The sequence below is a fragment of the Caenorhabditis elegans genome, chromosome II (genome assembly GCF_000002985.6).
Source record: "Caenorhabditis elegans chromosome II".
NCBI classification, from domain to species: domain Eukaryota; kingdom Metazoa; phylum Nematoda; class Chromadorea; order Rhabditida; family Rhabditidae; genus Caenorhabditis; species Caenorhabditis elegans.
This window is the reverse complement of record NC_003280.10, coordinates 11,252,940-11,278,331: the sequence shown is the minus strand read 5'-3', so window position 1 is coordinate 11,278,331 and position 25,392 is coordinate 11,252,940. Positions and strand designations below refer to the sequence as shown.

At 37.3% G+C, this 25,392-nt stretch overlaps 3 protein-coding genes and 10 non-coding genes across 16 annotated transcripts; 8 read left to right on the top strand and 5 right to left on the bottom strand.

Moving 5' to 3' along the window:
• Positions 1-986: 986 nt before the first annotated feature.
• C47G2.16 lies at positions 987-1,136 on the bottom strand. The gene has a single exon (NR_051687.1). It is a non-coding gene; the product is annotated as an Unclassified non-coding RNA C47G2.16 (non-coding RNA).
• Positions 1,137-3,081: 1,945 nt separating this feature from the next.
• On the bottom strand, positions 3,082-3,261 carry C47G2.11. The gene has a single exon (NR_051686.1). It is a non-coding gene; the product is annotated as an Unclassified non-coding RNA C47G2.11 (non-coding RNA).
• A 3,410-nt stretch (positions 3,262-6,671) lies between these two features.
• On the bottom strand, positions 6,672-9,210 carry cut-1 (Cuticlin-1). Its single transcript, NM_064009.4, has 4 exons — positions 9,091-9,210; positions 8,553-8,778; positions 7,134-7,872; positions 6,672-7,083 (listed from the first exon to the last, which is right to left on the bottom strand). Exons 1-4 carry the CDS (start codon positions 9,206-9,208, stop codon positions 6,892-6,894), a joined length of 1,275 nt encoding a protein of 424 aa, NP_496410.1. The 5' UTR covers positions 9,209-9,210; the 3' UTR covers positions 6,672-6,891.
• On the top strand, positions 7,181-7,327 carry C47G2.15. The gene has a single exon (NR_051685.1). It is a non-coding gene; the product is annotated as an Unclassified non-coding RNA C47G2.15 (non-coding RNA).
• Positions 8,983-9,073, top strand: C47G2.20. Its single transcript, NR_051684.1, has one exon. It is a non-coding gene; the product is annotated as an Unclassified non-coding RNA C47G2.20 (non-coding RNA).
• Positions 9,145-9,294, top strand: C47G2.21. The gene has a single exon (NR_051683.1). It is a non-coding gene; the product is annotated as an Unclassified non-coding RNA C47G2.21 (non-coding RNA).
• Positions 9,295-9,519: 225 nt separating this feature from the next.
• C47G2.10 lies at positions 9,520-9,744 on the top strand. Its single transcript, NR_051682.1, has one exon. It is a non-coding gene; the product is annotated as an Unclassified non-coding RNA C47G2.10 (non-coding RNA).
• Positions 9,745-9,819: 75 nt separating this feature from the next.
• Positions 9,820-9,966, top strand: C47G2.12. The gene has a single exon (NR_051681.1). It is a non-coding gene; the product is annotated as an Unclassified non-coding RNA C47G2.12 (non-coding RNA).
• Positions 9,967-9,984: 18 nt separating this feature from the next.
• C47G2.18 lies at positions 9,985-10,118 on the bottom strand. The gene has a single exon (NR_051679.1). It is a non-coding gene; the product is annotated as an Unclassified non-coding RNA C47G2.18 (non-coding RNA).
• Positions 9,985-10,118, top strand: C47G2.17. The gene has a single exon (NR_051680.1). It is a non-coding gene; the product is annotated as an Unclassified non-coding RNA C47G2.17 (non-coding RNA).
• Positions 10,119-17,139: 7,021 nt separating this feature from the next.
• On the top strand, positions 17,140-18,245 carry T05B9.1 (Nuclear receptor domain-containing protein; the record flags this gene model as incomplete). Its single annotated transcript, NM_064008.4, has 3 exons — positions 17,140-17,189; positions 17,244-17,892; positions 17,942-18,245. 3 exons carry the CDS (start codon positions 17,140-17,142, stop codon positions 18,029-18,031), a joined length of 789 nt encoding a protein of 262 aa, NP_496409.1. The 3' UTR covers positions 18,032-18,245.
• Positions 18,246-19,828: 1,583 nt separating this feature from the next.
• Positions 19,829-22,496, bottom strand: T05B9.2 (Apple domain-containing protein; the record flags this gene model as incomplete). Of its 4 annotated transcripts, none has more annotated exons than NM_001383948.1 (5): positions 19,829-20,203; positions 20,473-20,682; positions 20,735-20,880; positions 21,152-21,236; positions 22,319-22,496. In NM_001383948.1, 4 exons carry the CDS (start codon positions 21,202-21,204, stop codon positions 20,079-20,081), a joined length of 534 nt encoding a protein of 177 aa, NP_001369872.1. The 4 variants fall into 4 exon arrangements, with proteins under 4 accessions (NP_001369872.1, NP_001343779.1, NP_001343777.1 ...); NM_001356889.3 differs by having other exon boundaries at positions 20,079-20,203; NM_001356890.3 differs by having other exon boundaries at positions 20,079-20,203; positions 20,473-20,679.
• Positions 22,473-22,760, top strand: T05B9.3. Its single transcript, NR_051678.1, has one exon. It is a non-coding gene; the product is annotated as an Unclassified non-coding RNA T05B9.3 (non-coding RNA).
• The last annotated feature ends 2,632 nt before the right edge of the window (positions 22,761-25,392 follow it).

Here is a 25,392-nt window from a genome sequence, read left to right as displayed (position 1 = left end):
ACAATGGGGTGAAATACTAAATCTCAAAATGATATGCATCGTGGTAAGACCCAATAAGAAAAAGACAAGATAATTGACCAAAATATTAGAGCCGGGTTTTGACTGATTGTCAGGTGTGTACAGAAAGTTATATGAGTTACGTAAACTCAAAATTGATCACTCCAACAATTTTTAGATTATACATAGAAACTATTAGTTAAAAGTTTGGCAAATTGTCAAATTTTCAAAATGACTTTTTGAAAATTATTTTTTAAAGTTACGGTAGCTCTGATACTCCATAATTTTTTAAATGTTGGCGGAAGTAATTTCTGATATTTCTAAACTACTATAAGCTGCGGTCTAATGGCTCCTATGTCCTGAAAAAAAAGAAACTACTTTAAAACAATGAGTAAAACCTCCTTCTCTTCTCCTTTTTCTACAGTCTTCTTTTAATATCAAAATCGGTATAACCAGTTTGGCCCTCCTTCATAGAAACCCCCTAAATATGTCAAACTTTAGGTAGGCGCCAATACCAATATCAGCAAATAACCGAAGATTTACAAGGCCATAAACACCGCTCATGCCTTCCGACCCATTACTTATATGTTGGGGGTTTTCAAGGAGTTTTGGGCAAAGTTGGGAATAAATAGGGAAGATTCAGAGATGTTGGAAATTTCGAGCTTCAAAAAATAGAGATGTCTGCCTGTTTGCCTACAAGACGGGCTACCTTCCCGCCTATCTAGTAGGCAAGAAAGTTGGCGTTTTAGAGGCCTGCGTGGGAGACAGATAAGAAAAGTTTGTGAGATGAATCGGAGTTCTAGTAGGGATAGCTTGATCCACTTTCAATTTTACAAAAACAAATAGATCTTCAAAATTTTCGGAACTGTGAATTAACTTTTCGTTTCTGTAAAAAAAATTATAAAAATTTACTGCAAACTAAATGAATCCGAAAATTTCGAATTTTAAAGCTTCAAAGGCGGACGTTTATCATATCACAAGTTTAACAATAATCAAAGTGCGGTAAAAATGCAAAACTCATCTAAAACTTGTCGGCATCCGTTTGAACACATCCAAAAGACTTTAACTGCTCGCAGGAGCCGCCGACGCCGCTCACACATCAGGTGTCACACGACACACGAACAAGTCCTTTCGCCACCACAATAACATAAGCACTTTGCTTCTCCCGCTCACCGGCGCCCTAAAATCGATCCATCTTCATTCTAGGCCCCCACACACGGTTATCTGCGACAGGAATCTTAAATGGTCGAGTGCGTGAGTGTGTGTATGTATATGGGGTCTTCATGAAGAAACATAGGTACAACACGCCAAGTTTCACAATGATGCGCTGACATGATACCGTCTTTTAACCTGCCGCCATGTCTCTTCCGTTTCCATTCAATTGTCCCGCTAATTGTCGCTTTTTTCCCAGGCTCGAAGACATACATAGATATCGGTTTTTGCTGGAAGAAAAAGGATACGGTCACCGGAGTAATTAGGTTGACCGATTTTGGGGAAGAATACTTTGTTGAGCTGCTCCAAAAAGGAAGCAAAAGTACTATCGTTTTCTAAAAAATAATTATCTGAATCGGTAAAAATTCTGGTTTTGATGGTTCTGACTGCTCAAAAATCCATATTTTTCTCTTGGCGAAACCTTTGAATACAAGTTTAATAAAATTTTGAAGCTAGGATTCTTCCGAACATTACAAAACAATTTTTTCGGATTCGCCTTTGCCGTCATCGAAATTGCTTTTCGAAAAACCTGGTAATCCTAAAATTGACCCAAGCGGTCAAATGCGATCAAAGAACAAAACGATGACTTCCCATGAGAAAAGTTTCGACGGCAGGTGGCAGTGAGGTGTCTAATTGGAAGGGATTATGTAAGAGACACACTATTGAGCCGACATAGAACTTCCGGTTAAGTTTTGCGACAAAATAATTACTCTTTTTGACGTGCCTTTTAACTCACGCCGACGAATACTCCAGTCAAATTTTAAGCCGATCAATTTCTGTAATTTTCGATTGGGGGTTAAATAAGATACACTACAGCGGTTGTGTTTACGGGATAGTTTCCAAAATAGGCTAGCAAGACCTCCTGGAAAAATGAGATTACCGTCTTGGAATAACTTTGGAGATAACGGAAAATCGAATAGCGAGATCTGAGGAAACACGGAATTAAATATATATTTCCATTCTTGACCCACTAAGTGAATCGCAAGATCGGTAAAAAATTATTTTGATTTATTTGAAAACGAAATTTTTTAATTTTTTTCTAGAAAAAGAATATTGAATCAAGTATTTTCAAGTAATCTGGATGTCAAAATAAACATTATATTTGTGTTTACGGAGAGTTTAGAGTGTTTAGAGAGTCAGTTTTTGAGCAACTTCTCGGAATTTTCAATTGAAAGTAAAGAAAGTAAGAAACGTGCTATTTTTTCATACGTTTACAAGTAACAGTCTCGACAAAGCATGTGAAAAAATGGCGAATTTTGTAAATTTTCCCAATGTTCCAAAAAAAAGTAGAACTTTAACTTATCTACTCTTTCTCTTAAAATAATTGAAACATCACAAAACAAACTGAGAGAACATGTGCACTTCTTCTGTGCCCCAATCACCCCCTCATCACATCCCGCAACAATTGGTGATACGGTAGGTGTGCAACAACTGGTCACACCGTCATCATCATCGATCCTCCTGTGTTTGTTGATCCAACGCTTGTAAAAACGGCTGTCAACAGAGGAGGTCTTCTTCCCAGAGAGCACCATCAGGATGAAGATGAATTGGAAATGATTGTGATGAGATGGAAGGGGGAAGAAGGACACGCGGACTTTTTTGTGTTGAAACGTGGCCCAGAAAAAGGAAATTCGGGCACTTTTAACGAAATAAACAACTATTTTCAGATGGGCAAACTGCACAAAACTGCTTATTTCAGTATGATAAATAAATTTTTGAAACTGAAACTTTTTTTAGAGAAATTGAGTAAACGATAAGTTAGATTCGAAAATACCCCCTCCCCCTCTAGACTTTTTACTCAATCGCACTCAATATTGTTTTTGCTATCAATACTTTAAAATTATTTCCACTTCACAGTGTAATGCGTTTACTAGGGGAATTCTCAAAATCTGATAACCAAAACAACTATTTTTTGTAAACTTTGTAAACTCCAGAGCCCTTTACATTACACTATAGATACGTTTGTGTTCACACTGAATATAATTAGATTAGTGTTTGCCCGAGAGTTCTTCTCGGGCAAGTGCATCATCACAATTTGTCCAGCGATTGATGAATTGGTCTCAACAGCCGCCTATCACAGTGCTTCTCGGGATTGCGGGGGATTAGAGAAGGGAAAGTTTATTTAGTCCTCGGTTCTGCTATTATAAGCAGATGGAATGAACGGAAATTTAAGAGTATAATATTCAGGGTACTAGTTCATGAGAAGGTTCAGAATAGGTATTTAGAGTAGGTCAGTGCTACTTTGATAGGTAGGTAAGTCCGTGGGCCTAAGGAGCTGCCATTGCCTGCCGATCGCTTATGTGTATGCTATTGTCGTGTTTGCCAGGTTTGGACCACCTAGAACCATTTTTCCAAGCTTTTCTTTATACTTTTAAAAACATTTTAAAGCTGGAACTCATGCTTCGGCTTACCGACTATTCACTGACAACTGTTAAGCAAATAAATATTACAACTCTCCCATGTGCATAAATAAATTTGCAATTACATGTAACATAGAATAATAGTAAATACTTTCAGGCAAAGTTTTGTGAGAAAATTATGAAAAATACATTAGCAAATGTGCACGATTATATAGCGAATTACTCGCGAAAAATGGGTTTGTTTTCATGAGTAGAGGTTGTTGGAAAAACTGAGAGCTTTTGGGGGAAATAATTAGAAAAATATATGGGAAAACTTGTGGAGTAATAATAATAATAATAATGATAGTTATAATATTAAATGGGCTAATAGTTGTGAAAAGAATAATAACAATAACATTGCATTTTGATATTGAATTATGATTGGTTTCTGGAAAGGTTTTTTTTCGAGAAATTTTTTGGTCGGGGAAAACGTTACGCTTTAGTTGAAAACTGTCTAGATATCATGGTAGGCGCTACAATTTCCACTTGCCTGTGAAAACCGTTAGAAAACTTACAGTATACTATTTTTAGCAAGGTGTATCAGTGCGCATTTAAAAATTGTCCGGTATTCGAAATGTATATTTTTGTGATATCTCCAATAGTGCCTACCAAAAAAATGCATGAAATATAGCTATCCTTCCCAAAAAAGTACAGTACCCTCCACCACATAATCACCTATTCAAATAGAACTTGTGGCCACTTACCTGAAGACTTAATTTACACGGGGGCACTTAATCTTCATTTACAACTCGTTTTTCGTCGTCGCGGTTGTCCCCTCAGAACGCTCATTTCACAAAACAATGAGCCATTTTCGGCGCTCATCAAACGGTCGTTTTTTTGTAAGATGTGTGTAAATGGGAGTAGATGGTGTTCTCCTCCTCTCTTTTTTTTGAATGTCACTGATCCGAACGCATGATTAAGAGACCGCAAGTTGTACGTTGAGGGCAGGTGAGAAGACGCTCTAATCCCTGTGACGGAAGTGATGTGGACTAAGTGAGAGGGGGATTACGGTACAGATGAGCTCCTGTGAGCTAATTGATGATTAGTTGGCGGAAGTGTTAAAAGAATATTAGTATTTACATGTTGATTGAGTGGACTTTGGGAATGGGAACATTATGATGACATCAAAGAATAACTGTTTTCGGGAGGAAAAAAGATATTTGTGTTTAAAGTCGCCCGCCATTAGTGGGGATTTTGTAAAATAGTCCAAAATGTCCGGATTTCATAGTGAAAAACTACGAAAAAAAATTGAGAATTTAAGAATTTTCAGTAAAAATTTGGGTAAGCTGCCAAATTTTCAAAAAATCTGGAATTTCGAGAATTTTAGGAGGTTGTTGTAGGTTTTCATAAACCTTGAAGCATTGTAGCCGGTGGCCGAAGTTTCGGAAATCAAAAATTGCCGGTTGGCGAAATTTTCAGCTTTCGGCAACTTCGACAATTGCCGGTTTCCGAAAATCTCGGTTGCCACACAGCCCTGTTAGGTATGTCGTAGTACTGTACCTTCCGGAGTGCTTCATCATGTTACGGTAAAAAATTGGCATTGTAAAGAGCTGGGGAAAATATTTTGTAAGATACTGGCAACAGAAAACCACAAAAATTTGATTTTGCAGTCCACGCGAAGTTTTTAAAATGTACTTTTCAGAATAAGTATTATTTCCCTGTAACATAAAACTCTACCTACAGTACCCAAAATCAATATAATGAGAAAATCGGGAAAACTTAAAAATTTGAATGTGTCATTTCCTGTTCACATTCCGATTGGAACATCACTGTTAGTTTTTTATCGATGTCTCCACCTACGCGTGGAAAGTTATAGTCTTTTGTTTCATCCTCTTCTCTTTTTTTTTATTCCTGTTGATTCTGCAAAAAGTACACATCAGCCTTCGTTTTTCCTATCCCGGGCGAGGTGATAAAACAATGATTTACCCCTAGAGGGTCTTCCAATTTTTTGGGCGACAGACTCGTAAAAAAAACTTCAGGGGAGGCATCCGTTCGGTGTCCAATGTCACAAATCATTGAATCGAAGTCAAGTCGCGTCGGTGAGATGAAAACAAAACTGACTGGGTGGGTTTGATGACACATTTTTGTAGGGATTTTGGGGGGTATTTTTTTGCATGGGAATATTTCGATTATGTGAGGTAGACACGGTTACGGTGTTTCCAGTTTTAACCGGAAAATTCCGTAAAAAATTATGTGTCTTTTTTTATTTATTTCGGCAAAAGCTTTTCATCTTCAGAGGGCTTGCAAAAAAAATCTGAAAAAGAGGGAAAATATCTGATTTACCAGGGTGGTCTTGATGCAAAATTTGAGATTTGATATAGTACATGGGGACTTCAAATCATTTATTAAGTTATTGGTTGTGTCTTTGTATTTTTTGTTAAAGTTGCACCTCCACTGCTCTACATTGAACTATAATGAGGAGCACACGATAGATGTTTCAGACCTTCGTGAGTTGAGAAGATCTGTATGGAATTAATGGTACAAATCCTCCAGAGGAAGCGCGCTCCATTGCGCATATCTTCCGTAAGATTTAAGCGTTACAGGGTGGCTCTTAATTATAGAAACTCGAGTTGCGCACACAAAAACTTGATTTTTGTGAGCATGGAAAATTTTGAGATCTAAAATTATGAGCCACCCTGTAGAAAAATTAACAGATAGAATCCAAAAAAGCTATTAAAGATAGTTTTTTCATAATACATTATTTCAGAATTAACAAAAAAATCATGCAATTGTGAAAATGGTGGAATATGTGTTGACTCAACTCATCTTCCAATTTGTGAATGCCCAGAAGATTTCCGTGGTGAAAACTGTGAGAAGAAACATTATACAGTTGGGCACAGAGCACTGACAACATAATTTTCGAACATTGGCGACGAGACAGTCGCCATTCCGAAAATGTATTACGAACCATCTGTTCTCCCAAATGCACCCCTTTCCTAATTTCGCCGTTCTATTTATACACTTTTATAACATTTTTTAATTGCCTAATTTTTAAAGATAAATTATTTACATTTTAACCCTCAAAAACTCAATTCTACAAAAAAAGTGTTGAATACTTGAAAATGATTCAGAGAGAAGTTCATTCACAAAGTACCGGTCAAAACAAAACAAACATCGTTGGCTCATTAAAATAATGCTCAAAAGAAATGGTTTATTGCACGGTATTACGTACAAATAAATCGATTGTTGTGGGGATGGAGTGGAGGTGATAAAAAGGGATCATGGTGGGGCAAATAAATTAGGAAATAACTTATTGATATAAATTAAAAAGGACAACATTGAGTTAGTGCTTGTGGGAAGTTGGACGAGCCACGTAGAAGATGGTGGCGGAGAGAGCGGTGGCAACAATTGTTCCGATACCGAGGAAAGAAGCGAATCCGATTGGGGTGAGGCAGATTCCTGTGCTGGTGGCTCTGCGACGGACGGATTCCTCGGAGACGAGAGCGGCGGCTTCTGGAGCAGATGGGGAGGCTCCCTGGAATATTTTAAAAATTAAAAACTTTTTTAAAACTTGAAATTTATTACCTCCATGATATCCAAAGTGTTGATCTCAACACGAACATCAAGAATTCCTTCGTTCTCTCCGAAAGATCTCTTCTTTCTGAGCAATCTCAACTGAGCAAGTGTGGCACGTGGAACGGCTGGAGCTGCTGCAGCAGCTGCCACTGGAGCAGCAACTGGAGCGGCAGCGGCGACTGGAGCAGCTTGAACTTCTTCAACTCCAGCTTGTGGAGCAGCGGCGGCATGAGCTCCTCCGGCACCAGCTTGTTTGACGGCTCCGAATCCTTGTGGCTCTGAGCAAGTTGGACGGGCACATTCGCTTCCTGGGTCCTTGATGGTGATGGAGATTTGGCATTGATAGAAGAGTTGGGAGCGATCGGCATATTTGTAGACGTGAGCTTCTTGGCCAGCCATCAAGTCAGTTGGGTACTCCAAGTTATTGAGCAAGAACTTGTCAAGAGCACATCCTTCTTCGTTAAGAATCTGAACGGTGTCGCCATTACCATCATCGACAGTGCAAGAGTGAACGACGGCGCAGAAGGTGTCAGTGGTCTCAGAATCGCAAGTCCATTTGTGATAGACTTGTTGTCCGATGGTGGCGAACTGGATTGGTTGTCCGGATGGTCCTCCGTCAAGGATCTCGTATTTGCAGACTGGCATTGGTACGACCTGGGTCTGGAAGGCAGTGGTGAGATCCGAGACTTCGATCTGTGTGGACACAGTCTTGTCGGACTCCATGTAGAAGCATTGGATACGGTAGGCGCTGGAAATTTTAGAATACAGAACTTTCTTTTAGTTTGGATTGGATAGAAGATGTACTCTCAGAAAAGCCCCAGTTTCTTATATTCTTTCAAATTCAATTCTGAATACAGCACTTTTCTTAGAATAAGTGCAATTTTTGCCAGCACAAAACTCCATACAAAAAGTCCCTCAGAATAGCAAAAAAGTCTAAGAATATTAATGTCAAACTTCCAAACCAATTTGAAATCAAAAACAAAGATGATATTCCATTAATAAGTCCGATTCTAATTATGAGCAGCCGCTCAGGCGTACGTCCTTAATTTTTTGATGATCTAAAAACGAGGGCGTCGGAGAACAACTGACTCATAACAGGGAGGGGGAGACTTTGCTGGAATATTCTATTCTCCTATGCTTTTTTTATTGTTTCTTTTTCTCTCTTTTTACACCCCCTCGATAAGAGTTTCCGCAGAATTTGGGAACATTCGAAATGTCAAGCAAATACGAGTGAGCCTAGTTTGTCAACAATAAATAGGAAATTATAATTCTAAGATTTCAGAGATCAAATCTAAAATTAACCACTTCAGAGAATATATAACTCGTTCACTTTTCCAGCTATACTAAAATAACTTCCTAGTTCACGTTCCGACGTCAGATGGCATGCAAGTATATTTTCATGCCTATAGGCAGGCCCTATTAACATACCGATCAACCTTGGTGACGAATTGAGGATGGAATGAGATGACGACGGTGGTGGAAACGAAGACTCCTTTTGGATTGAGGGAACGGGTACGAGCGGTGTTACACGAGTCGAATGGAAGCTCGATTCCGGCAACTTGGCGGCCTCCTTCGTCGGATCTGCAACCGGCTTGGTCGTAGAGTCCCTTCACGTAAACGTGTCCTTCGAATGGGTTACGGGTGTTGAAGTTCACTGGAATTTGGTTATGGAATTAGGTTGGGAGTGGAGTCTGAATTTTTGGGAGTCGGCAGTTGCTAAGAATTGAAAAATTGCCTGTAATTCTAGAAAACTGATTTCGGACTATTATAAATTGGTTGAGAATTTCACGGATTTTTTTAAAAGTTATAAACTTTAGTCAGTCAACGCCAATTTGAACTCAAATTCTAATTGAACATGTATCCTCAATTCGAACAACTAACTGATATTTTTAATATCTATCCAAAACACATTACAGGACAAAGCGATCGATAGAATTCCCAATATTCGAAAATTTCAAAAAAATACCTGTGATCGAGTTTGGTCCGCATTCGACCTCTGGCTCTCCTTCCACATTGTTATCGACTGGAATTGCCGAGGCCGAGAGTACAAGTGCGGCCAGGCAGATGATGGGTTTCCACGTCATCTGTGGATAGAGTTTAGAGGTCGTATAAGGGCTTGAGAGGAAGGAATAAGGAGTGAAATTCAGAAAAACTACTAGGTCCCAGAATTTTCGGTCGCAAACAAAAAATTTGATAGTCTCAAAAATTGGCAAAACTAGAAATAAGAAGAATATTCCTTATTTTTGTAGTTCAAAAGTTTTTGGTATCGTTGGTATTTTTTAGGACACAACGGTTTAAAGTCAGAAGCTTGAAATGAGCAATTAATCTTTAAAAGAATTCTAAAACAAAGAATTCAACGATTACCGATTAATAATTGATTGAGCTTATACAAAAATTGTCAACTGATAACTTTTTTGTTAAATATTTTTCTATTGCTTTGTAATTAATTCGTTATCAATATCATTAAAATGAACCGAGATATAACCTTTCAAAATGATGTGTGCAATAGAGGATATACGATACTTGAGGATAGAGCGGAGTTTATGAGAAGATCAATAAAGAATAATGAAGCTTTGAGATGTTAAATTAAAAATGCTGTCAATTATACGACTAGAACGAGTCAAGATTTGGATAGTAACGTTAAGGATAATATTAGATAATACAAATGCTTGCCAATTGTAATCATCATTTTCCAGTTCATCCGATTTGTGTCTCAGAAGGCGATTAAAAGGAGAGAAAAGCGGAATAATATCAATAGTGGTGACGCCGTCTTTATACCACATCTACAGTAATGTATCATTTCTAGCTGGTTCTTGCTCCTCTCTCCGCCTCTCTTTCCCTCTCCGTCCCCTCATCTCTACCATATTCACGAACACAGGCTTGTTCGCAAGAAACAGGGCGCGCCAAGGCATATCGCCGCAGCCTTACACAACTGGATTACTGTGTTGTTACCACTTTCCAATCTCTAATTAATCATTTTAATCAGACACCCTCCTCCTACTCCTTCTCAGCCACTGCAGCTTATTCACTGAGAATCATGGGGAATTGAGAGGGAACGGAACAAGTCGGTATACTGTTCCACTATTTCGGATTATTATTATTGTTTTCATTTGCCATTCGACATTTATCGCGTTTAATGATCTCCGCCAATGTTAGGGGCAAAGGGAATGGTCATAAAATTTCAGCCATGGTATTTGAATCTCAAGGGATATATAGTTACTGTAGAATCTGAGAGTCTAAAACTTCTGCTCGATGGCTTAATCTTAAACTCACTGAAGAATAATTTTAGGAAGCCCTTCAGATTTTGAGTTTTCAAAAAACTTTTCATCTTTCTAGCTTTCATAATCACCTGACTTTGGACTTCAAAAATTCATCAAACATTAAAATTTTTAGGTCTAAACTGTTGATGTCAAGTGCTGGAAAAACGTTTTGATTTAAAATCAGAAAATTGAATATTCCGTCGAAACTTGAAAACTATTGTCTAAAACTGGCAGGTTGTCTCGCAGCGCAATTAAGATTGCAATTGACAGACAGGTACATGTATCCGCCTGCCAACCTTCAAGGTGGTCGCTGCCTATCTGGTGCCGGCTCCGCTTTGATTTTTTCTTCTTAGTTTTCATAGAAGTTTGACTGAAAATATTATAGAAATTTTCAAAACTCTGAATGAGGATTAGATAATTTCAGCATGCTTGAAATCAGCACCCCCAATTTTTATGTCGTCCATAACTATTAAATAACTGGAGGCAAAAACTGCATGCTTACGTACCTACCAGGCAGGCAACACTTTTCTTGTAGCTTCTCATTAATTTATCATTCGTCGTCAGTAGAGCACATTTTCAAGTAACTAGAAATGTGTTTCATAAAAAAACTCGGTTTTCCGATACTCAACATATCACAGTGTAAAGACTTTTACTAGAATTCAAACTTTTTGTCAATATTTCTATAAACTTTGCTTTCCAGAAACCCTCATTTTTTGTCAATTTTCCGAACGCTTCCCCTCATCTCCAATTTCCTTATTCGTTCCGTATTGTCTGTTTGTGTTTCTTCATTCTTCATCTTATTTTCTCTTAATTGGACAAAATAAGTTCCCTGTCTGAAACTGACGTATTCTCAAATCTATGTCATAGTTGAACTTGGGGGAAACCCCTTAAGAAGAAGTTCCGGTTTGTGTCATTTTCAGAGTGCACTTTTTAAAAATAATTTTTAAAGAACACCAGAGTCAGAACACAAACTAGACATAACTAAATTTAAATGTTGAAAATCCCTCACACAGTTAATAAACTTGGAGATGATAAATAATTTTCTAGCATTTCCTGACCAAACAACAAAAACAAAGACCCAAAATTTTCCGGCTTTCCATCGGAAAATAAAAAGGTGATGTACTTGGTTAGGTAGCAAGTCAAGTTCCGATAATATTTGTCCGAATTTCTTAGATTTTTTAAAATTTCACACGAGAGTTCTGAGGACTATGTTTCTGTTGACAAAATAATTGTTGTCGGGAAAAGTTGCTTCAAACTTTGAGGAGGAAGTTTTTTAATTCAACACATTTTTTGTACCTACGGTATGTATATCAGTTTGGGCAGTTTAGAAAAAATCTAGAATGTAAAAAAACCCCCGACTCATCTCCGCAGAACCTGCCCGGATCAAATTTTAGACTATTGAATTTACCTACTTGCAGCTCCAAGTTGCATGAGTTGGCACAAACGTCACTGTTCAATTTTTGATGACATATATGTATTCTGACTTCTATGTGTGCATGAAAGGAACTATGTGAGCACTCGTGCGGAGCTTTTTGCTCTGATATTTTGAGAACATATTACTAAAGTTGGGATGGTAGGTTAGATAGGTGCATTTCGATTTCTATATGCCTGCCAGGAGCCTAAAAAAGAAATTTACATGTACTTTTGTTTCAGATTATAAATATTTTGACTAAACCGTCTCCAGACATGCGTGACGTTTTGCTCTTAAAAATGGCTTCATTGTTTGTTTTTCAAAGATACATAATTCCGTGATGATAAGTGATAAAATTGATAACTACGATCAGCATATCTCAATAACAAGTTCTGTTCCCAACTGCAAATATCCCGCAGAAAACCAACAAAAAAAAAACACTTTTTTGCGAAACAAAATCCTAAAGCTTCAGCACTATCATCACAAAATGTGTTGTTAAGATAACAGTACTCTGTGGTTATCTCCGTGATCGCTAAGTGAGAGAACGATGCTAAATGATGTAAGCAGCTAACGATAATAACTAGTTTGTTTGGGGGAGACCCGAGATTGAACTGACCCGCGGAGGAATAAGCGGAAATATTTTCAACGGAAAATATGATAATAATGTATATCACATTAACAGTTTTGAAAATAAATTCGCTTTTTTTTAATACAAAATTTTTTCTGAATCTTTCCCAGAATTTTCCAAAAAGTATAATACCTAGTTCGGTAAAATCTGAAATGGCCTTTAATTTTAATTATCGAAAATTAACAAAAAAAACTTCACAAGAGATAAAAATCGTTAACTGTTAACCACAGATATTCCTTTGAAGTTTTTGCTTTTTTTTTAAGCTACTGTGATTTTTTTCCAATGTCACCCGTCTTCTTAAATTCAACCAAAGCTTAATCTGTAATCAAAACCAAACAACCAAGTGGCTGAACCTACTACGTAACATCCGATTTTCAATTATTAGTCTTGTTATCTTTCGCCCCGTCACATCATTTTTTTTATACTTCCGGACATTACACCTTTGCAGTAATATTTCAAAATTCACGTGCAAAATGTGTAACTGAATAATCTTTGGTTTTACATTGAAAATTTGAAAAATAGAAAAAATAAAAACAAAAGTGTTCTAAAATTAGCATGTGTTCAAAGGCGACAAATTCTTTCAATTCTTCCATAAATGTGTTTTGATTGATGCCTGAATTGTGTTGACTGTCGTACTCATTCCTCATTCTGCATTCTTTGAACTGGTTTGCATTCAGTTTTCTCTTTTTTTTTTCTTCGTGTCCCTCAAAACAGTAAGTTTGTATGCCAATGATTATGTGTCTACGGACGAAATGACCGTTTTATGTGAAAAAGTTCAAGTGAGAGAAATGTATTTAGAGAAAAGGGATGGTTTAGGCTTACTATTAGGCTAAGACTTAGGTTTAGACCAACTTTCAATTCAGGCTGATGCTCAGGATCAGCCTAAAGTTTAGGCCTAAGTTTATTCGAATGTTATAGGATCATTCTCAAATTTATGCTCCAGCTCAGTCTTGCGCTGAACCTGAAAATTCGGTTTCACTTTTTTCTTTCTTCTATTTGAAACATTTTAACCCCTTCAAAATTACATTAAAATCCTACTTATACCTGTGACGTTTTCAGAAATTGTTTTATAAAATCGACAAATATCCCCATTTACTATAGTAATCCGGAACTAAAGTTGTATTTGCTATTTAAACTCCAAAAATCTACGTCATTCGGTCAGAAATGTAAATGCCTTGAAAATAACTTTCCAGAAGTGGATCAGATTGTAGTCCGCGGGGGAGAAGCTACAAAGGGGGAGAATTACGAGATGTTTTGCGGATCTTTGGCAAAATTGTTGAACTGAGTAGTAATGCAGGATAACACAATTAAAACTATAATTTTCTTCTGTTCTAGGTATTGAAAAATGCTACGTAGTTGATACGAGGATTACCAAAAACATGTTTTGCGGGCTTTGTGTTCGGAAGGATTAAAAATTAACAAACTATAGTATTAAAATATCAAATATCAAATAGTTTTATTTCGACCAATCAGCGATGTGCATGGGGTGTGGTCAGTATCGCTTATTGGTCAAAATTTCGATTGCGCGAGGATCAGCATTTTTGCGCTGGCATTTGAAAAAATTGGTACTTTCAAATTTCAGCTCCCTTGACTTATAAGGTAACATTGCTGTATGGTGCCGCTTTTTCCAGACCAGGAAGTTCTGAAAAAAAGGAGCAAACATCGGACACAGTGAATCATGGCACAATTGATCTTTATGCCCCTTTTCCCATTTCTTTGCATATTCTTTTTGATTTCCAGACAAAATTCGATTATCTCCTTTTGCTGAACGTTTAGGTTTAGAATACCCATTTTTAGAAAATCAGACATTTATAAATAGCATGTCCTAGGTAATTTCAGAGTTTTTGAATTTAATATTTATTTATTTTGGTCCGGTTATTTTTTTTTTTTGGTTTTTTTTCTAACGGTTCTTAATTTGAAAATTTTTGTACTTTTGTTTATGGCATTACATTTATTGAACGGTTATGGTCACATGCGACGTCACTTTCTTCACATGGCTGCACAAATTTTCTGAAGCAGTGCTATTAAGTAAATTTTAAAATTTCCCCAAAAAAACGACACCTTCTCGTCCTGCTTACAAAATGTTTTCCAGTTAAGGTTTGGCGCCTTTAACTACTACAGTAACCCTGTCAATTTAGGGTTAAAAAAACCAAACCTGAAAAATTTCCCTTGGACTCCTGAAGTTTTGTTGTCTCCACCAATCCATTTTTAAGGAAAAAAAAATTAAAATTCTATCCCCCGCCGCCGCAAATACTGCAAGTCCCTCTTAATTTAAACGTAATAGTATCAGTATGAAAACAAATAATTTATTTGTTGTTTTGTTCGAACACTTTTTTTGAGTAACACCGTCGTATCGTCGAAAACCGACATATCACAACATGTGTCGAGATGACGCAATTTTTTGAAATTATAATTGGGATTATGGTACAAAATGTTTTGAGTTGAAAAATAATTTGAATGTAGTTTGACCTATGCTACGGTAGGTAGAGTTATAGAAAGTTGAGCGCCGATTTACTCAGCTTTTGTTCTTCTCGGAAAAGTGTAAGTTTATTTATACGTATATACAACTGGCCTTCATTTTTGTAAAACTGGAAGAAATTGTTGAAAATCTGAATTTCCTGAAAGTATAGCCTTTTTTCTTTGGGAACCCCTTTCAGTTATTTTTGACACTATACTTCACTTCTTTCACTCTGGTCGAGCATGTTTTTGAAATTATTGAAATCGAATCAACTTGCAAAAACCTCCCAGAACTTTAAGAAAAACATGGTTAAAGGTTGGATGAAAATATTGTTAGACTTGTTGATCTTTTGATTCCGGTGCAATCTGTGTACTTTGGCACTCGACTGGGAGTTCAAAACTATGGCTTCAAAGTTGATAATGCTCAGAGTCAGAACACAATTGTTTTCTGTGTTTATCTTCAAAACTTGAAACACTCAAAAACAATTCGGAATCGCTTTGAACTTATGTTCTATTCCACTGGGAGCCGATCCTGGGCCTGCTCCAAAATTAGCTTTACCTCCCCCTTTCCTCCAACCATAATCATTGGTTTGCGACGAAAAAACTCAACTTTGCACACTTTTCGAATGATGCCATTTTTTGAACTTGGTTGGCTCCAACCAACTGGAACTGATTTATATTTTCACCTTCCGCTCTCAATTGGACATTGCATCCCATTTCTTTCTACTCACCGAGTTCAACTCGGTTTGACCGCTCCAGCTCACCCGAAACGACGAAAGCTTTAGAGGTTTTGAGCTGGATTATAACGGAAGTCTGAAGGAAAAAACACAGGATTGAGCTAATTAGGCAGCGAGGGTGGATAGGATAAATTACAGGATGTTAGAGATCAGATTTACTTTTTGAAAAAAAAAATATCTTAAAAATAAATTAAAACGAACATGTTTTTGTCTTTTTAAAATTAAAGAAGACATACATTTTTCGCAAACTAGAAGTTTTGTTTAATGATATTAATTGATAATTTCAATGTTTAGCCTACAACGAAGGTTGTAAAAAAAAAATCTACACCTCTCCTTGGGAAGTACACGATGACCGTAAACACACGGTAGAAATATCATGATATACTGGAACGTTTCTGAACATCGTGCAATTTACAGTATCCTCTAAATCTTAAAAATTCCAATAGAATCCCCTTCAAGTAAAGCTTCTGAGCAAAGTATATGAATCCGGAAGAAGTGTGAGGGAGGAGTGGGAGAGCATTAATGCGAGTTAATTTCTAGTCCCTTAGAAGCAAAAAGAGGCAGCAGGTAGGCAATTGAATTGAGGAATTTCCTGGCATGTTTATTTTTCAACCTTCTCCACTTTAATCTCATTTTTCTAAATGCAATAGCTTCCACCCTCAATAAATTAGTTTGCGGTGACGAGAGTTGCAGATAAAAGGAGCAATGACGTCTTCTGGAGTATCTTGAATTTCAATCATCGGATTTTTCTTTGAAAAATGTCTGATGATGTCAGGTTGCGGAAGTGATATTTGCAAAACAAATGTTTTATGGATATCTACATATGCTAGGAATTGGAATTGAAATGGAATGAATTTGACGAATTAATAGATTGGAATTCGGTTTATATATATTTTTGTAAGAGCAAAACAAATTGACGGCACTGACGGAAAAACGGCACCCCCCACTCTGTAAGTTTACCGGTAATGACCTACCGTATAATTGGTGTCAGGCTGTCCCATAACGGTTTGATCTACAAAAAATGCGCGAATTTTTTTCCCCAAAAAATGTGACGTCAGTGCGTTCTTAACCATGCGAAATCAGTAGAATAGTCTGCGTCTAAGTTCCCGCAATTCACGTAGATCAACCCGAAATGGGACATTCTGACATCACGTGACCAAACGGATGGCCGAGTTTTTGTAAAAAAACACAAAAAATTATGTTATTTTATGGGTCAAAAATGTGTTTTCTTACTTCACAAAATTTTGTGGAAATTCCGTGTTTTTTCACAAATTTTGGAGATTCTAAAAATTAAGGGTACGGTAATCACTGACTTTAGTGTTTAGTCCGCAAGCACGCAGCGCACGCGACGCGCCCCTCATGCGTCGCGTTTCACTCTTTTCCGTTCTTATCACCTTGCCCTAAAATTTATTTTATTCTGATTTTTACGAAGTCTTTTGTTCCTTTTTTTAATTTATGGAATTTTAATATTCTTCAAGTTCCATATATTATATGTTTAATTCATAAGGCTATTTTGATTCAGATGAACACTTCAAGTTCTGCAGATCCGAAACCGGATGCGTCACTGTCGAGGTACTTAATCTAATTTTCAACTTACCTTCCTGAGTTTACGAAATCTTCTTTCAGTTCGAACAGCAAAATCAAAAAGGAGGAGGATTTGGAGGCGATGAAAGAAGCGATTGCCCAATTATTGCAAGGAGTTGAGGAACTGACCCAGGACAAGCTAAATGATGCCAAGTCCAGGAAGAAACTTGAAGAATCTATGGAGGAACTTAAGTCACAGAACTTGGATCTCAAGGCTCAGCTGGATTTCCAAATGGCACACTTTCAATCGCTCTTTGAAGCACACGAAAAGGAAATTGCCGATTTGAAAGCTCGCCAATATCAAAACAACTCGATTGCCGCGCAGACACCACCACCAGATGTTCGTCAGGAACTGCGTTCATTCCCGATGGTTAAACATTCACGAGAAAATCCCGAGCTGAGGAATGTGCCGGTGTTGATTTTCTCAAGATGCATGCTCTGCGAGACTGATGAGCACACAATTCATTCGTGTCCGATTTACAACACAAATTCGAAAAGATACGAAGGCTTCAAGGATAAAGGACTCTGCAGATCTTGCGCACTTCCAGCGAACTCCGATGGATCTGCAACTTGTGGAAGAAATTGCATGTTTTCGCGTCGCAGATGCACAAACTGCTGGGATAAGGGAGGTGACAAAAGCTATGTCTATCACTTGGAGTTCACATGTCGATGGGACGAAAGACGATCGCAGGTATCGTTTTCGGATATCTTCGAAGAGAAGGAATTGCTTTTGTTTTCAGAGGACATCGCCGTTTTCAACTGATCACTCGGATCGTTCTTCCAAACACCCACGTATCTCATTTGATGAATGTGAAAACCATCATTATTGAGATGAGACTCACATTCCCACAATCCGTCAACTCAATTCACCTTTCCCGTTTCTTTTTCCTTTTATTGATAGGATTTTTTGTATAACTTGAAGTGTGAATGCACCCCCCAACCTCCTCATCGGCTGCCCAATTGCCACCACATTATTATATTTTCTCATACCTTGCTCATTTACCGTCACTGTTCAATTGTTCATTAATAAAGCTGCTAGATTTCAAAGGTTCCACCAGGCTATTTCCGCAAGTTTCCTTCCTGTGGACACCAGCTTTCACAAATCCGGGATAAGTTTGTGAACACTTGTTCAGCAGACACGGAGGCCTGGTTCCATCCGATCACGAGTTCCTTGTCTCTCGGTAAAAGATCAGAAATATGCGTCAGTAGTGGTGAAACGATCATTCACACCAGGAAAAACAAAACATGAACATACTTGTCAGCTTTCTGGTGTAGCAAATGTGTCTATGCTTTACCTTTGGAACCCCTGGCAGACACTGTCGCAGTTTTCAAAGATAACCATAGAGTACGGCTGCAACTATCTGAGAGCTTTTCAGATGGTGATACCACCGACTTCATTTTTGCTGGAAGTAGTCGATAAAGGGATTGATGGTATAAAAAACGTAAAACAGTACCCACGCAAGAAGCCACATTCTAAACGACCTACGTCTTCATCAACATTATCCATAAATCACAATGCAAGAATAGTTAAAAACAGAACGTATATGATTACACAACCGCAAAAGACACTCAAAACATGGAGATTAAAATATTTCCACGCTTTGGAATATCTCTAGTATGTTACTTATGGATTAGGAAATATTTAAATACGAAATTAGAAATTTGTTGAAATCCTAAACTGAAACCGAAAAATGTAAATAACATGAAGTTTTCATTAGTGGTTGATTTTTGGCCCAATGAAAAATGGTTTGGAAGATATCTAATACTTATCCGGTTGAGCAAAGGAAATAGTAACGGTCTTTCCAACCGTTTCATATTTAAAAAATGGATGTGAAACCTTGCCTCGATTTACGCGATTAGTGTACTCCCCGAAGAGAAGTGTGTATGTTTCTAGAATCGTTGCACCATGTTCTAAAACATAAGGTTCTCTCACTAAAGTTGCGAAAATCAACAACAGGCCGTGTTAGAGATACACACAGGTTACTTTGGAGTTCTGTATTTTATATAATTTTTCTGGTTGTCATTCTGAGTCTTGGTCTGCGTAACAGTTTTCAAAGCGATATACTACTATTCAAGTTCCCACAGAAAAAAATTTGAAGAAACTCACGTAGTACATCCTAGATTATACTTTCCTTGAGTCTCAAACACGCTGTCTACTAAAAGTTGGGAAACCCCTACAACATGTCCTAAGCCAAATCTTTGGTTCCTATTTTTCTGAATAAATCAGAAAAGATCAAATCAAATGACCAGGCGCTATCCTTCCTTATCCATCTTTTATTCTAGGAGAGAGATTAATAATGCTAGGTTTCTGAAGGGATCAAAGTGATGTGGTGTTGCAAACATAGTAGCAAACAACTTTTGTTCCTTCGGGCTTTGTTTCTTACATTATTATTATGAATCGACCAGAATTCACTTCCGTGTTTGGGTCAAGAGGTTTCTTGTGAATGTGTGTATATAAGTAAGTAGTCAAAATTCATCTCCCACTCACTTGGCGGCGACCTTTCAAAACAACGCCTTTTCTGACTACTGAGTTTACGAACACTAACTTACTCAAAAATAAATGAGTGTTCGTTACTTACTAAAAATACGAGATTTCTGTTCTGCAAATAAAACACAAAGTGTAAAAATCGAATTGATTCATTGATCAAGCAATTCATAGAGGTACATAGTTTTAAAAATTCTTATTACCCGTATTGTGTGTTGGGAAAAGTGTGAAATGAAGGTATTGGACATGAATGGGGGAAACGAAAGCAAGCGAAACAGGAGTTTTAGTACCAAGAAAATTGAGATTTTTGGAGCATTCGAACCCGTAAACTGTTATATACTTACAAAATCTAAACGACTAATAGCTAAACATAATTAAATACAAGATTAAAATCATATTTCAAAAGGCCTCAGTAAAATACTTCGTCGATGTTTGTGCTTTGGAATTGGGATGAAACCGGAAAACGCGTCGTATTCTAATCGTAGTTCGTTCATCGTGCTGATGCATTCACAGTGACCTGAAAATTAAAAAAATTAGTTTTTTTCTTCAAAACTTAAGATATATATTTTGTCGACCACCAACATCAGCACCCACTTTTTGGTTTACATATGATAGATAAATCTCTGAACACTTGGAGGCTTAGGGAAAGCCAATTTTAGAAATTGAAAAAAAGAAAACAGGATTTCCCGATTTATAGTTATAAATATATTAAACGATATTAATTTTTGTATTCTTAGACTCTACAGATCTTTCTGACATTTCTTCAAACATCCATACAGCACTCACCTAGAACTTCTTGTTCTTCATCATCTTCTTCTTCTTCTACTGGTACAACGTTACTCCGTTGATTGTCGCTGTTGGGCCTCCAGGAGTAGTACAATGCACCGACCTTCCGACAGTTTTCCTTGCACTCTTCTCCATCTGGCACATCATCAGCCTCCATCACGATTGGACCAACTATTACATGATCTTGAAGGCGATACCGTACCTCATCTTCTAAACAAGTTTACATTCTAGCAATCACTTCCAAATTTCTCTAGCCTCTCACCATCATCTTGGCAGAATCCGACCATAGTGTTCGGTTTAGCGATGAGCTTTCCAGACGTGCTCCGTGATTTCAGATAGCATATCTTCTCTTCGCTATTCCATTCGTAGCCAAAACATGAGAAATCTTCGATGCACTCTTTCGCACATCTGCAACATATACATTTTTGATATGATATCCAATTCCGACGTCGGAAAAATCCTCTATGAATTGTTAATGAGAGATATAATCAGAAGACACTCCTCTCGTGTGAATTTAAATTTAGAAGCTTCTGGATGAAAATTTAGAATTCTCAAGTTCAAAACAAGGATGTCAAAAATGTGTCATATGACTTTTGTAGTTTTAGTATGCTCTAGAATGACAAAAAAATTTATTTTCAACTTTGAACCTAGTCAAAGGAATTTAGTAAAAAAAACTCACTCTCGATCCACGAAATTTCGTATCCTTCGATAGTTCCCACCTTCGATACTCATTCCAATTTGAGTGTTGAAGCACTTCCCTTTGGCTGCAAAATGACAATAGAGCAATTTCATCAACAAAAATCAAGATTTTGCGGGGGTTACCAAGGGATTGGGCCCCCCGCGCACTCTTGGAATTCTGATTCCGCTTCGCCGCACGTCTGCGACTGAAATGTCACGACGGGCCTATTCAGGAAGACACACTCGTGTCCATGCGGTCAGTTCAGGAACTAGCAGACTTTTGAATCAAAACGTCCCCACACATCGTGAATCATGTCGTCCCCCCTGGATTCACGTCATGTTTCGCGGTTCATCACATTGTGAATGAGAAACCGATTCATAACTAACGAGGCGATGTCCCCACCCAATAAAGGATCATCCGATGTGCTAATAATGGATTGGCGAACATGCAATAAGGAAATAAATATTTTTCCTTGCAAAAAGAAAAACTACCAGCTTAAAGGTACTTAGGAGCATGATACAGAATGAGAAATCTTTGAAATGTTTTTCTAAATGTTCATTTGAAACTGAAATTCAAAATGACGACTAGAATCAAACAAAGTCTTTTTTATTCCAGAAACTAAGATTAATCAAGGAAATGGAAATGAACATTGAACAAAATGGAAAAAGCAAAATAACATGTCTACAGTTCCACAATTTTCTTTTTTTTCTAGAAAGCGTTCCAGAATTTAGGCCTACGCCTTAACCTAGCCGCAATGTAAAATTGGTAATTTTCAAATTTTCCTGTTTTGTTGCTCATTGCAATTAACTATCTCTTTTTTCGAAATTTCATTTTCAAAATACATTTTCACTCGAAAAAGAGATATTTCGGAATCCGTTCCTCACATCATGGGACTCCCAAATCGGAACCTCTCAAGCAATTTATCTATTTTTGTTTTATTGCGGACGCATCTTGTTCAAATGACCAATCGGGACCACGATTCGACGGGTACAACAAATGACGTGATTAGAGGAAATCCGTCCGCGCCGACTGGTAAACGCTCTGTTTTTTTTTGCTTTTGTTTTTGGTCGTGCGGTCTTCCTTCCGCCCCCATCCGAAAAAGATGAGGAAATAAAAATGAGTTTAGAGAACGCTAGACCTCAAATAGTCTTGGAGCACAATACTCACCTGAGCAGGGAATAAAAAGAGCCATTAGCAAAAGGATGATGCACTGTGAACGGGTGCCTATTCGAAAAGCAGAGTCAAACAAAAATGATACGGTATCTGGTACGGTTTCTACAGGTAAGAATACAGTTTCAAGACAGTCTGTCGACTGCTCAGCAGACGTTGATGGCTCGTGACACATTCAGAATACACGGGCGTTGGTGACAGTGTGGGGTGACACCAGGCGACGTGGGGCGGGATGCTGTCTGAAATGGGGCGTGGCCTCTCACACACAGGCGGGATTTCTAATAAAAAATAACTCCTTGCCTCTTTGGGCGGCGAGATGCACATACACACACACACACATACACACATAGCATACACATAAGCGAGAATAGAGCAAAAAGAGAGCACGGACGTCCAGAGCACTTCCTCGTTTTCCTGTTGCACTTCATGTTTCGAAGCTCCCAAAATTAGAAGAGGTCGTCGGAAGAAGCGGAGAAAGTGATGAAGACGTTCACTTGGAGGTTCTTGATCCCTTTTAAATGCGTCGTGTTGCTTCCTGAAATGTCTTTCTAAACACACACACCCTCATCTATCATCAGGGATATCATTTAATTTCAGAGAAACTACTACTTCCTCGACTTCCTCCTAGGTGGTCACCACTGGCGTCACGTCATCCCTAAAAAAGTGTTTTCTGAAGCACTAAAACATATGTTAGAATGTGTATATTGGTTTCTGACTCTGACGAGTATTTGAATGTGATTACTGTATGAAGTTCGATGTTGAAAAATATGAATTTTTTAAAATTTGAAATTGTAATGGCAAGAAAGCAATCTCTAGAATTTATAAATTTAGGTAATAGATCCTTGCCTGCAAAGAACTTCTGGGCTTCCTGAAATTTCTGAGATTCTGAAATTGTTCTGGTATGCCTTGAGATATCTAGAACTGAGTCCTCCAGCACATTTTCCTTCTTATGTGATTATCAGAAATTGTAATAAAAAACCTTGCCGTAGCCCAAGAAGCTCAACTCTATGTTATCAGATTTTCCTAGATCATATGAAATTGTGTGTTTCTTCATATAACTTTGAGCACAGTCTTTTTTTTTCTTCAACAAACCCATAGCCTTTTAGTTTTCAGACTTTCATACAGTTTCAGCATCACCTTCTTCTGAAGATTCCTGATCCGTTATCCTAAATCAACTTGTTTATTTTTCAATATTCTGCCCCTTCAATTATGGTCATCATCATCATCATCGATAATTGTCATTTTACCTAGGAATCACGCACTCTTCCTCCTATTTTTTCGAGGAAAGTGTCTACATGATGCGGAGAACAATCTCGAATAATATCAATTATCTTTCAGAAATACATCTGACGTCGCCGTGAATCTCTTGTGACCCATTGTATGGCGGAAGTTGGTAGGGGTTCCACTGTGTCTGTTCATCAAATAACGAAAACCATGTCAACTTCAATTGAACTCACGTCGTGTCTCGATTACATCATTTCATAAAATTCCCTTGTGTTTTCTTGTGTCGTAACTGTAGCTGATCCGATCATAACCTTCTCGGAGAGGCTGAACCCCCTGATTTCATAGCTGTGTGCAATTGCGAATGTACATGTTATAACGTGTATCACTTCCTCTTTCGAACGCCATTCACCGACCCCCCAGCGGAGTTAATCGTTCTTGGGGCGCCTGGAGCTTTGAACAAACAAAATATTATTAAGAAGCAGAATTTACAAACAAGGAAGTAAAATAAAAAATAGAAAGAGTTGGATTTAGTTGGGTAGATATTTTACTAGATTTCAGCAAAGTAGTGTATGAAAGTAGATTATGACTTATCAGTTGGAAATGAACATTTGTTTTTTAAACGAACATTTCAAGAAATGGTATTAATACAAACTGTTTGGTTAGATTATAAAATTCTCGGAATGTAATTTTTTAAGATGATAAAGATTAATCAGTAAAAGTACTATGATACAAATCAGCAGTCAAAATCTATGAAGATGCTTGAAAACTTTCCATCGTAATTAGCTAATATCTTGGCAGAAATTTGAAACGCATTTGTGATTATTTCTGACAAGAAATAACTATTTCGCAATTTCTTACAATTGCAAATCCATGTATATACCACATAAAGCGACAAAACATTAAATTTTGTTTGGAAAATAATTTTAAAATTCTGAGAACCAGGTTGAAAAATACAAATATCAGCAGAACACCAGCATTTAAAAGTCTGAAAAAAAAGTAAATAAATATTCAGATGCAGTATACTTAAAACTTCAAATTCAACAGTTTTTGTCTCAGTTTTCAGCAGCTAAACACCTCTTTTCCATTAGATTGGTTTTTTGAAAACCTAAAAGTTGAACCCAAAACAGTGCAAGAAACTTTTCTTTGCACTTTATGAAAGTTTAGAGAATGCATTGAAAATATTAAAAACTCTGTATTGTAAATCGAATAAATCAACTCTCAAAACTAATACCAAACTACACACACAATATGTATTACAATTTGAACAGTAATTTTCAAATTCTCGAGAAAACTATTTCTTAGAACCTTCGAACACTTTCTTTCTAATACTCGCTTACTTTTCTATGTTTTACATTATTCATTAAAAAATAATATTCTTTGGCAAGATGCCAGGTTTTTAGAAAATCCAAATAATTAGATCTGAAACTATTTTCGGAATTTCAGACACCCACACTGAAAATAGATACTCAAAATAATGACCACAATAATCGAATCATTATGACGTGCAAGGTCCCAGGAAAAAAGAAAGAGATTCTTTATTCTACTACTCCATTTGTCCATCACTTTTCTCCTGCCACCCTCTCGCTCTTCTTTTTTTGGAAACAACACAGACGAGAGAGGACCATTCAATAAGTTCCTTCTAGTTCTATAAATGTATCTTTTTTGGAAGATGAATGAGCACACACATACGATATTCTGAGCACATACACGACGGCAGCACGTTTTTATCGTTCTAAGCTCAAACTCGTTTCTTATTCACACTTCAAACTAGACCAGGCGGGCGAAGGGGTTCGGGTAGAGTGCAAAATCTAGTCTTGCAAAGTTAAGCTGTGATTAAGTTATTGATA

Bases quoted from the DNA above. Each gene is read 5' to 3' on its own strand.
- cut-1 (NM_064009.4), bottom strand. From the start codon at position 9,208: ATGACGTGGAAACCCATCATCTGCCTGGCCGCACTTGTACTCTCGGCC. The intron at 8,779-9,090 runs GTATTTTTTTGA...ACCAAATTCCAG, and splicing joins CGGACCAAACTCGATCACAG to TGAACTTCAACACCCGTAAC. The intron at 7,084-7,133 runs GTAATAAATTTC...AAAATATTCCAG, and splicing joins ACACTTTGGATATCATGGAG to GGAGCCTCCCCATCTGCTCC.